We start from the raw sequence: 13,090 nt of genomic DNA on the forward strand, positions 1-13,090 counted from the left end.
CACCTTTACTGAGAGCGTTGGGTTCTAACTCTCGTCTTTGTGAATAAATTGTATTGAGTGAAGTATTTTCTCTCTTCGTCTGTTTTCTGTTTAGATTTTCTTATGCAGGGATTTGTTTTCACTCTATGAAGAATTTATAGCTTAATGTAATTTTGTCATAACTGGCAGATGATTATTAATTTATATATATTTTAATATTCGGGTAAAAAGCGTTTTGCTCAATACTACTAGGAACAAACGTATTTGTCAATGTGTGCAGCCGATTCCCCACACCGTTGTATAGCTCTCTCTCTCTCTCTCTCTCTCTCTCTCTCTCTCTCGTGGGTGTGGGTGGTGTGTGTGTGTGTAGTGTGTACACACTACAAACACGGTTTAGGGAATCGAAATGAGAGACAAATTGCCAGTCTGAGACCTATAAGGCGGACACTTGCGAAAGATCTACAAATAGAACTTAAAGCTATTTATGACTTTAAAAGTGAATATTTTAATGTGTTCGACTGAACTAATGAACTTGCGAAGTACACCACTAACGAATTACTTTGCCGTCATGTTGGTAACACTGATAATAGAATGGGTGACCCACTGGCAACACTGCCCGATGTAAACATTGCGTCACCGGTCCTCCTTGAGGGATCGCGACCCGGCCACCGTAGATAACGTAAAGGCCGTGCCCAGTTTATGGCAATACCGGCCCATCATAACCAAGGTTACACACTTCGTGATTGGTAATAATCTTTCTCTGTTATTTAAGTCTGGTGGGTTGCGTGGTTAGAGACTCGAGACGACGTTAACTGCATCCCTCCGGGTAGCTTCAGACAAGACTGACCTGTTGTGATATTGGATGACTTGTTTTAAAGAGGTATTTCTGTAAGATGGTTGTCGTAGACTTTAGCATTGCATGAATCTCATACAAATAATCTTATAAGATTTCTGCTTGCTGGTAGTTTTTTTGGGCGTTGTTTAGCAAATGCAAGATTGGAAATGAGGCCAAAATTGAATTCATTTAGGAAATAGGTCTTGAGTTTGTAATGGGCCATTGAAGCTTAAATAACATTTAACACACTCCCGTCATAAATGCTGTCCATATTTTTTCCTCATCATTAAAAAGACAGTAGGTATATTACCTCTATATACATGGAAAACCCATTGTAGAATTTTTCTTTCTCTCAGGTTGAATAGCATTTTCCCCTACCTTACCCCCCACCTGCAAATAATATGCCAATCTCGTACACATGAAAGCAATTTTAATAAAATTTTGCTCTCGTGTTGGCTAGCATTTTCCCCTTTGCAGTTAATCGTAATATGTAGGCCTACTTCCAATTTTAACCAGTTGCACATGGTTTTCTTGCTTCAGGAATCAAGCTGATTGAATGATGTTCTCTTTAATAGATAGTAACCTTACAAGCGTATGGTTTATTCAGTTATCAATATGCTGTAGGCTAAGTAACAGGCAAACCAAACTAAAGAGATTTAATGTTGAAGACTGGCTTATTCATTAGTAGCATTATTATGCAATTATAGTTATTAGTTTAGTGTGTTATCTTTTATTTTTCCAGGAGTTGCAGGGTAGTATATAATTCATACCAGGGGTTTCTTGCAAAATGGTTGTCAGGATATGGACTAAACATACAATAGCATTTTTGACTTTGATACTTATGAAAAAGTTCACCCACTTTCTATGTAGTTTAAGATCTTTAGGGAAAAAGTAGAGGCTAATCTTTTCATCACCAGCATTTTTCTTCTGTGAGTTAGAAAAACCATAAGTAGTGCATATTACCATGGCACTCACATAATGAACCTGGAAGATACCATTACTTGTTGCCTGCAAGACTAAAGAAGATACTGGCTTGCTAACCAAGTGGATGGGTGCTACATGGCATAATGTGTAAAAAGAATAGAAAATAGAGCCTCTGTGTAATCCACCTTATTTTGTTCCATCTTGGCATACCTGACCTAAGTGTGGAGCTGTGAGCCTATCCAGGGTAACTCCCCTACCCCAGGTCAATTCATCTTAATTAAAACTGAAACTTAAAATGGCTGCAGACCTCTTGACATATTTTACGAAGTCTTCATAAGCCAGACCCATGCCTCTTGGGATTACATTATGTGTAGATTAAGCTGACTTGTAATCAGTATAGACTAGTCTGAATTCCAATTTTGCCAGTATGTAATATCCTTTGTGAGTAGTGTACATATTCTAGCCTGAGGTTGTGGATGAAGATGAAAATCAGTTGTTAGTGTAATTTATGTACAGCAATACGCCAGTGAAACATACATGAACCATGTCTTTTTCCAAGTGTTTGCCTTGTATTTTTTTCCTATCTAACTATTATTGTTGATGCAGACCACTCCATTTTGTGTATCTGAACCCCATACATATAAAAATGTTCAAGGTGGGGAAAAACCATGAACAGTGAATTCTACCAACATATAGGCCTAAATGCATAAACCACAAAATAAGTTGTAAAAGCAATTGGTTCATGTCTGTAAGCAGCATCATTCACAAAACACATCACATCATATAAATCAGATATCACAAGGCCAATTACAGGGATGCATCCTAACTTATTCTTTTAAACTAACCTAACCTAGAGTGCTAGGTCCTACCTGACTAGGGGAAAACACTCCTCCACCTAACCTGACTAGGGCACCATAATGTAAATTACGGGGATGCATCCTAAGCTTAGGTTGCCAGGTCTTACCTGATCAAGGGTGAAATCCCAAATCACAACCTGACCTAGGGCACTGTAAACCACTTTGTGTTTAGTTTCATTTAGTTGATCATGAATATCTACACTTCTGCCTGTGGGAATTGAGTCATCTCATAGACTTTTTTTTGTCCTATTCAGTGTGATCACCATATATTGGAATCGTGTTTTCAGACCTTGTGCTTTATTATGAATTGATTGTGAGTCATTTTGGGAATATACACAACTACATTTTAAAAGTTCATTGCCTATGTATATTTTAAACCTTTGAGTTTTACTTTTCATGATCAGTTTTTTTTCAGATTCAAGGCCTTTGCATGCACTCACTCTTTTTTTGTGAAAGGTTTTAAGCAAATGGGGATTGAGAGGTGCCTTTTCAAGGTTTTTGCAGTTCTTTGCTGTAGAATTCAAGTTTGCACTGTTTCATTATAATGACTATTGGCAAAACATACTGTAAAAGTTTTTTATACATTTTTTTCATTTAAAATCGATTTATGTTTCAAGTGTCCTTTGAGATATAGATTCTTTTCAAACTTTTGTTTGTGCCCTTGTGATTGCTGATACATCATTACACGTGGGAGCATATCTTTTCCACTCCTTTGTAATTTCTGGATGCATGCTGATAGGGTATGGCCCATGTCTCTTGTTGTTATTTTTACTCTGAGGGAGACATACAGTATTAAAAAATTTACATGTTTACTCTTGAAAGTATTTACTTACGCATTAAAAGTTTGATAGTGGAGTCTTGTGTCACCAGAAATCTACTGCAGTATTAGGCTAGGTCTGAAAACAGTCATGGACATTTTCATAAAATTATACCACAAACCTAAAAGTGTAATTGAGGAATGCACCCACAACAACTTTTTTAATCTTAAGCAGGACATATTTCATAAGAAATAAGAGTTTTGTGTATGTGAAATATGAAAATTATTTTAAATTTTGTATTTTATATGAAAGTTCCCCAACTCTGTCCTGCTGAGGGTGGGCTTATATACCCGAAAGTAAAGGTGAAAACTAAGTATGTACCAGCTTTCTCAGAGTGTATCTATACATACTAATACAGACCACATAACTTATTAGTTGAGACTTGTATAACAGAAATGTCATATACATGTACTGAAGTACAAAAATAACTAAGTTGTTTTGTATATGTACTGTAAATATACTTGTGTTTTTTCAGGTTCCTGTAAACATTAAGTATGGTAGTGAGGGTCCTTTCCATACAGTCACATGTTGTGTCAGGGTATGTTGGAAACAAGAGTGCTTGCTTTCCATTGCAGGTTTGTGTTCAGTGTTATTACAGTTTTAGTAATAAGAGAGATATACTGTAGTACGTACTGCACAAGTTTTCAGTTTTTTATTGCACCATCATGTAAGTAATTTAGTTAGTATAGGTTAACCATTTAATGAATTAAAAATACTGGTAGATATCAAGTACAATTTTCATCAGTTTTTATAAACATGTTTTCTACTGGAAAAAAAGCTTTCTAGTTTTAAGATAAGAATAGTGTTGATTTTCACAATTTCATAATTTGATTTTTTAACAGGTTCTTGGGTTTGAAGTTGACACCATAAATTCAGTGCAATTTTCAAATCATACTGGTTATGAGTGCTTCAGAGGGCAAGTGCTTAATGATATGGAACTAGGTAAGTGCAGATTTTATGGAGATAAGTTTGTAAAGCCAGTTAATTTGTTAAGTTGGTAATGACAGTAAATTTATTGAGCTTGGTATATTGTATCGCTATAACCAGTGATATTGTTTTTTATGGAATAACTGTTCTTGCAGAAAATAGATGTCATGCATCTGTTGAAAATTTTGCTGTAATTTGTTTATGTGGAAACTGAGTTTGTGGCAGGCTATCTGAAATATGATGTCTATGTTTCAGTTCAGAATGTAATGGTAGATGCAAAGTAGTATCCTGAGGAATAATTTTGTGGTTTTAAATGTTTAAAGTTTGGGCAAAACTAATTGGTAAATTGATTTATGTATTCTAACCTTTACTCTGTTAACTCATTAATATGCCTTTTCTGATTTACTTTCTTTTCTTTTGCCATTGCAGAGGATTTAGTGGAGGGCCTGAAACAGAATAAACTTGACAGATACACACATTTGTTAACTGGATATATTGGCTCTGCATCATTCCTGCACAAAGTAAAGAGTGTGGTGGAACATTTGAAGTCTGTCAATCCTGGCCTTATCTATGGTAAGGTCTATAAATTTTAGTCTTCATATATATTTTTATATTTGTTGTCATATGGTGTGCATATGTACAGATATAATTCATGTATAGTTCATTGTTTTGTGTAATTTGGTGAATGATACATTTAGGTAAGATACTTTTGAGCAAGTCTTTGGTAGTTCATACTAACACTTAGTTTTCCCCGTAGGGGGGTTAGTGCCGTCAACACACCTCATGCAGGGCACTGTATGCATTACTTAGGGTTCTTTGCAGCGTGCCTTTGGCCCCTAGCTGCAACCCCTTTAGTTCATTTTACTGAACCTCCTTTTATATTCTCTTTCTTCCATCGTACTTTCCACCCTCTCCTAACAATTGATTCCTGTTACACCTTTTAAACTTTTACTGTCAATTTCTGTTTCACCGCTGAATGACCTCACTGGTCCCAATGCTTGGCCTTTGGCCTAAAACAGTGATATTCCTCTTAGGTAGTTCATCATTATTGAAAGCTATTACAGCTCTCTTACTGATACTGCCTTCCCCCAACCTGTCATTGGCATATGGATTTGGATTGCATGCAGAATAGAATATGATAATGAGAATGAGATATAGTATCCTAATTCCTAGGTGATGTCTCATTCCCCTTCAAATACCACTTTGCCTAGTGCAGCCAATAGTTCATCACCTGGTCTATTGTAAAAGTAAAATGCTTTTATATATGCAGCAAATTAATCTATTGTGTTAAGTGAGCTAACTGAAGAAAAATATTCTTTGCGTACCTAATGCTTCCGTTTCCTTTCAGTTTGTGATCCTGTTATGGGCGATAATGGGAAGATGTATGTACCAGAGGAATTACTGCCCTTGTACAGAGAACATATAATACCAATAGCAGATATTGTTACTCCCAATCAGTTTGAAGCAGAGTATGTATTTTGGTTCTTTAAGTATCAGGGTCTCTTCAGTATAGAATAATAATAGGATTATCATGTGGATGTTGATACAAAGATTGTAGGTAGAGATGTGTTTACACTTTCCGAGTACGTTAGGTATCTGGTAATGTAGGAAGATGCAGTGGTAGCACACTTTGAAATGAGCGTTGTACTGTAAGCTTTTTCCTCTTATTTAAGGCATCTTCTTTAACCATACTTGTGTTTCTAATTAAATTGGAAGAAGACTTTTATAGTAAGTGACAGATGTCTACTAGCAAGCTTCACTCTTTCAGTATTTTTTTATATGAGAGTCAAGATTGTTTTATCTCTGGTCTGTCAAGATATATTCATTAGACATGTTTACAACTACCGAGTTCTAGTATTTTGTCAAGTATCGGGTATAAAAATTGATTATTTATGGACTTCTTCATATTAAGCTTGGTTTTTTTGTGCAGACTATTCATGTATGCAGAATTGTCTAGTTTGGTTTTAGTGTTCTAAATTTAGAAAGGTATTAATGTGTCTTGCAGATGAATAAATCAATAATTTTATGTTTTGGCTTTGGTACAAAGTGCAAGACTACTAACTGCTTGTTTGCCTTGTGAGTGCAGTTGCTATAACAGTAATTATACCATCTATAAATTGTAGGTTCAGATCCATCTTGTGATAAATTTAGCTTGAATGTTGGATTCACGATTCATTCTTTAATGGTGCGTTTATTCTTGTAAGAGAACAAATATTTCATTGATTATTTTTTTTTACATATATTCATATATATTTTAAAGGATTCTGAGTGGTCTAAAAATTTCAAATGAGAGTGATGCTGTCAAAGCCATGGAGTGGTTTCACCAGCAGGGAGTGAATACAGTTGTATTTTCAAGCACTGACCTGGGAAATGACAAGGAATTAATGGGAATGGCTTCTTCAACTTCCAGTGAGTGTGATGTGTAATTTTTTAAGGGTGTTAATGTGGTGAAACTCTTGGTATGGTTTTCTTTAGGTACTTAAGACCCATAGAACTAGCAGTGCAGTATACTACTTTTGTCAACATGATATTTTGAAAATAGAATTGCATCAGTTTAATTATTATAATTAAACTAAGATTCTGATTGATCGTTGTAATTTTTTTTCAGATGGCACAGGAACAAAGTTGCAGATTGTATCCCTCGGCTTCCTGTGAACTTTACTGGAACGGGAGATTTATTTGCTGCTTTGCTTCTAGCATGGATGCATCATAGTAAAAATGATCTTCAGGTAATTCATATTTTTGTTCATTGCTTCAGTACGTCTATACAGCAAAACCAACCTCTTTCACTGATGGAAAATTAATGATCAGTACACATGGGCAACTGATGCTGGGATGTCCAGAATAGGCACAGATAACCTAGTGCTAATTATAATCATAAATCAATTGTGGGGGTGATTTGTGTAGGAAGAGGCTTTTCCTGCTAGATGTCTCTTATCTCACCTGCTGTATTAAACACTTCACAGTCAGTGTGCAATGAAAATGCTAGCTCGTTGAGACTTTTCATTGCTAATTTGCTATCTCATAATTCACAAAGTGTGTTCATGTTTTATACTGCATTATTATGTGAGGGTGAAAAATATTTAACAGCTGCTTTGATTGTTTCATGAATGTGAACTATTTCTTCTAGACACTTGAGGGGAAAGAGAAATACAGAAGATTCACCCACTAAATTGCTTTACTGGACAGAAACTAATTTAGCCATGAAAACTTGACTATTATTATTGTGTACAAAAATGCAAGACAAATAAGATATGATATAAAAGCACAGAATGACAAAGCAGACATACTTTAATCTACAACACGTCATCTCCACTAGGCACTTCTGCCTAGCAGTGGAAGCCCATTGTTAAAGAGAGCTTTCTTGTCTGATGTTATCAGAGGAGTGTGTATCATCAACTTGGAAACTGCAAAATACGACCATGTGGTTTCAAATCTTCCCATAATACCTCTCTCACTAGCTTTGAGTCATTGTAGTGTAAGTTTCCATCACAACAAAAAGTTTTTTAACACCATCTGTGGATACTTGGTCCATCACTAAGTAGTCAGGAGTGCCTCTTTTTGGTTGTTAATCTTGTACAGTGGATTGATTCTTGCTATGTTCCTAATATATCCAGTGCTTCTATAGAATTGGTATCATCAGTTGTTCAGTAGTGAGGATAACGTTGGTCCATCTGATGATGCCAGTTAGATCCCCGCTCTTTGTAAGTGGAGGTAACATTTATGAGAATGTGGCCAAAATAGGTTTTCATGTCCAGGTCCACAGTGTATAGTACGTAGCAGTGGTTGTATTGTCTTGGTTCAGACTTCATTGCTTTCTCGCTCATGCTCTTATCCTGCTCCGATGTGCCCATGTTGCCACTAGTGTCAAGGGCTGTGATAAGACGTGAAGATGATTTGCAAGGCTTAAACACAGGACTTGGAAATTAAGTACCTTCCTTGCTTAAACAAGTATTAGCACTAAATCCACTCTTCCTGATGGACTACAGCACCAACTCCATCATCTCCATCCTGAAGGTGGTTCGATACACAAACTTGTCAGATAGCTGAAGTCGGTTATTGGCTACCATCCTCCAGTTACCTTCAGCACTAAAAACGGAATTGTAGAACCCAGGCAATATGCCCCTTATCTTTTTGATCACCTACTTTTGTAAGACTGGCCTTGCTGTCGATGGCCTGGAATATCACAGTCACTGCTGCACTACTGGAATCCCACTGGTTGCGATGAGAATGGAAGGGGGGGGACTTGTTTATAGATCTGCTCCTCTCTCCTGCTTGAAACTCCAGTTATCTATGGAGACAAGCCCTCAGCTAGTGAGTACTATCCTCCCTTTTCTCCTCCCCTCCTTATCAGGCGACTTCACTATAAGCCATTCACCTTTTTTGGACTGAAGGGTGACCACTGCCTTCTCACTGAAGTTGATCTTTTGGGGTAGAAGGAAAAGATTACTTAGATTGGACACTGGTGTCACTTGCTGTCTGTATCTCTGGTAAGGCGATACCCCTGGGTGTTGAACCCTCCTATTGGGGTAGATTGCTACCTTGAGGACAAAGCAATTTGTCCAAGAGTTCCTTGACTATGTTGTTTGGAAACAAAAAATAGATCCAAAAGGTGTGAGACCTCAGGTCCTTGAATTCCAAGAGACAGGAGGTAGAAATTTTTCTTCCTCCCATACTGCTCATTCATTAACACTCAGAGCAGATACTTGATTATTGTAATTTTAAGAACTGATTCCTTCCCTAGCAGTGACACAGTCTTTTGGCCTTGGTGACGTCCTCCGACTTTGCTGCTTGTGTCAACAATGAGCCAATGGGCCATTTCTACCTGGGGATATGGCCAGGAACTCTTGGAGAAACCAGTCAGTTGTCAAGATAGAACTCCTGAGTCTGTGGTCCTGTTCAAGCAGCAGAAATGAGCAAAGGGTGGCCATGTGCCTAACATGCCCTTTTCTAGTTCTTTGTCGTGCTGTCCTCATCTTGATCACAGATGATGTCCCAGGTGGTGCTGGCTAGTGTCAAGTGATGGGGTCACCTTATGCAGTCATCCTGTACCTCTGCCGCTGATGTCTTAGGTTTCTGCCTTCTCTGAGGTCCAAGGATCTTGCTCACCCAGTTACAGACTCGCAAGGGGGTGGCTATATCTTGAAGAGGCATGGTTGTCTATTTCATCCAAGTGTTTAGCAACCACTACCTAGTTTTTGGATAGTTTTTTAAACAAGATATCTTTAATCATTTATTGTTAGGAGAGAAAGTGAAAAATGTTAAAAGATATGTTAGCTAAGAATAATGGAAAATTATTAAAATACTGAAAAATAGCGATTGCCTACAGCTGAAATAAGCTGAACAATCCTAAACAGAGTTTGTAATTGGGCTCAATACAAACTTTGAAGTAGGCAGTTGATGCTTATCAATGGTTACAGGTGGTAATGCGTTGCTAGATGAGTCTTGGGGACATTTGAGAGTTTAAAAATGGGCAAATATATATGACATATTGATGAGGTTTATGAAACAAATTCTTTACATATTCTTGCAATGAATAATCATGCTGTATAGCAAGGCAATGAGAAATACAAGTACTAATTCATGAAGATAAATTCGAAGGACCAGCCCAGTAAGATCTCAGTGGTCTGGTCAAACTAGTTAATAATAAAGTGTTTAGAAAGTAGGGTATTTGAAATTAATACTTGGTGATATTTTCAGGTTTCAATCGAAAATACAGTGGGTTCAATGCAAGCTATCCTGCACCGTACTTTGAAGTTTGCACAGGCCGAGGAAGGAGGAAGTACTTCCTTATCTCCTAAGAGCTTAGAGCTAAAGCTCATACAGAGTATTGAAGACATACAGAAGCCAGAGCGTAAAATAAAGGCTGTTAAATTCTAGTAACTATAGTTTATATTTTGTTGATATATATTTTCCTAGAGTGCTATTCAGTTTATTCAGAACCAAAGCGAAACACTTATCAAGATGGTTGACATCTGAATGCCTAGTTGATACAAAAGTTAATTCTGCCAGACACTGTTAGTATGTAATAATGTAAATTGATCCAGTTTGGGAGGCTTTTATAGTTGCAAATTTTTTTGCATAGGGGTACTTTTTATGACCATACATTTTTCTAATGCTTTTATTTTTTCCTTTAGGTTGAAAAATGTATGCAGTCAATAATGATTTATCAGTCTTATGTCAGTTTGTGACCTTTGACGGATAACTAAAAGCAAGCATATTCTGATCAGATCTATCTTTGACAAAAACCTTACTTAGGTTTTCACTTTTTATGGATTTCCTCATTCTGAAGTTACATTTTTACATATTCTTGCTCTGTTCTGTGCCAGTGATATGATTTATAAGAAAAGGTGACTGATGATCCTCATTGGTGGTACTGTATAAGAAAACTTTCTTTAATGACTTGGGAACATGCAGAATACCTTTGGCAGTAAGGCTACCAATGTCAAACAGTAGGGTTTTTATCGACTGGTTGTAACTCAGATTAGACAAGAGCTGAATATCAAAGAAAGAATCTTTATGCTGTGATTTCTTGATGGATTATGATTTAAACTGTGTACTTTTACCAGTTTCTTACACACACTGAAAAGTTCCTTATGCAGCTAAATTGTTAGTATGAAAATCATTCTGATGCAATTTATTCATATATACATAAAATTATGGCACAGTATGAATTCGGTTACTGTATAGTGTTATTTTTGTCATCTATTCCATATACGTTTAGTTGCAACATGTGATAGTCATTTTTAAGTGTAAATATGATTTGGCAGAAAGCCACACTGTCATAACTAGGATGCATAGAGTAAGCTGATAGTGTGCATTGGTGGTCTTGTAGACTAATAGTTGTGCAAACCACCAGTGATGTGTCTTCCATTACCAGTGTTAGAATATAACTAGATGTTATTTGTTGTATAATTCATAAATAATTTGACAGCTGGAATAAGAATCTTAGGTCCAAGACATTATCCCCTAATTCCATTAACATTTTATGAAAGTAGTGTTCAGCTGTCATACTGATGCTTAGATTATACTGATATCATACTGAATATGACCAGACTTGAAGTATAATATTACTTGCAACTGGAAATCAGGGAATATTTTCTTTTTACAACTGCAGTTACACATAGTTTAATATCAATATAGGTTAATAATATATTGACCTGTTTATTGTAGGTGAAATAATTAGTCAGGAAATATTTTTTTCTTCAGATAAATAATTTTATGCTCTTTTAATTTCTGTTGGTGCTCATTTTTTATATACTGATGTTTACAATTTCTTTAGTAAAATTTTGTGTATGGAAGATAGTTTTATATGCTCATACGATGAGCAAGCATGATTTTTTTGTATGCTTATCATTCACGGTGTGGTTGTAACTCTGGTTTTGGAGTGAGTGATTTGTATACATAGAACAGTCTACATTTATGAAACAAAAATTGATTTGGAATGTATGGCTTTTAATGTTTCCATCTAAATTCTGTTGTCTTTAATTTAAAGTATTGTTATCAATCTACTGTCTTTCCCTAGTTTATACAAAATCATTTTGAACTTTTTATAGGGAATTAAAATAATGGATTATTTGGGCTTACATACTGTTGTGTTGTAATGCAAGAATGATTGGTTACTGCAGTGCTGAGTATTGTTATCCTTATCTTATCTAAACTGAATCTTGCAGGTGGCTGAACTGTTGTATGCAGGTCAACCTTGCAAGGTTGTTATTAGAAGTTTATATAAATTGAATGCAGAAATCAACATTGATATTTTATCTACTGAAAAAATTAAATCAGTTTTCATACACAGGCATCTAATGTCAAAAAACTTGCTTTAGAATATAACCAAACTTTACCTTGCCAGGTTGTATTCAGTGATAGATGGTTTTCAGAGATACATCACCATTGCCATGGCAGGGTTCGATCTTTGTTCCATTATCATGTAAACAAGAGAAAGTAGGTTTGGCTATTTCTCACGCAATGCAACAATCACACAAAGCCATTTTTAATAATGCAATATTTTAAACTCAGAAGATGCAAACAGACAGGGTCACAAGTTAAAAAGCCATTAATAACAAACCATATACAGTCAATCATTCTTGTCTCAGACACAATTACCCTTTTATAAACTTTCAGAGTTTTTACAAACAGACAAGGGTCATCAAGTTAAAAATCAGTATTCAAAATTTTTAATTGGCCAACATATTTTTCTATGGCAACATAACTAACAGAAAACCCTTTGCTCTTAACATGTGGGCCAACTGGTTGCTAACCCTTTCCATGTCTACTACAGATTCATTCTCAATCAGAATGGAGATATCTTGTCTTCCACAGGACCAGCACGGGAGGCGGACAACACTAATTTCTTGTTAAGCAAGTCTCTCATCTGGTCCTTTAGACTGCGCTCCTAAGCCCAGTCTTTCAAGTTGCCATCTCAAGCCCAGCCAAGGAACTTCTTTACATGGGCATGCTTATATCCTCAACGACAGCAGTGAGGTATTCCAGACTTTTTACAGCTCATCTTTCTGGTTCCCAAAGCATTGGGCAACCTTTCCATCAAGAGAAGACTCAGTTCAAGGTCTATCAGAAAGAATGACTTCATGCAATAAACCTTGTCCAGTCCTTCCTATCCTTCAGTCAGAAGTTTACCAAACAGCATGTCAATGGCAGGTCATTCTAGGTTACCTGTCTAGTCCTAGGCAAACTTGTTCCTCAGGGATGCCTTATCACCTTCAGACCAAGTCTCATTTCAGTGGAGACTC

General features: G+C 36.3%; 1 protein-coding gene across 1 annotated transcript; it reads left to right on the forward strand.

Moving 5' to 3' along the window:
• The first annotated feature begins 584 nt into the window (after positions 1-584).
• On the forward strand, positions 585-11,967 carry Pdxk (pyridoxal kinase). The gene is given in 9 exon segments (XM_067084606.1): positions 585-725; positions 3,889-3,988; positions 4,256-4,355; positions 4,770-4,913; positions 5,689-5,809; positions 6,601-6,749; positions 6,949-6,972; positions 6,975-7,069; positions 10,041-11,967. Coding segments are annotated over 8 exon segments (894 nt in total). The 5' UTR covers positions 585-725; positions 3,889-3,907; the 3' UTR covers positions 10,221-11,967.
• The last annotated feature ends 1,123 nt before the right edge of the window (positions 11,968-13,090 follow it).

The sequence above is a fragment of the Macrobrachium rosenbergii genome, chromosome 1 (assembly GCF_040412425.1).
Source record: "Macrobrachium rosenbergii isolate ZJJX-2024 chromosome 1, ASM4041242v1, whole genome shotgun sequence".
NCBI lineage: Eukaryota > Metazoa > Arthropoda > Malacostraca > Decapoda > Palaemonidae > Macrobrachium > Macrobrachium rosenbergii.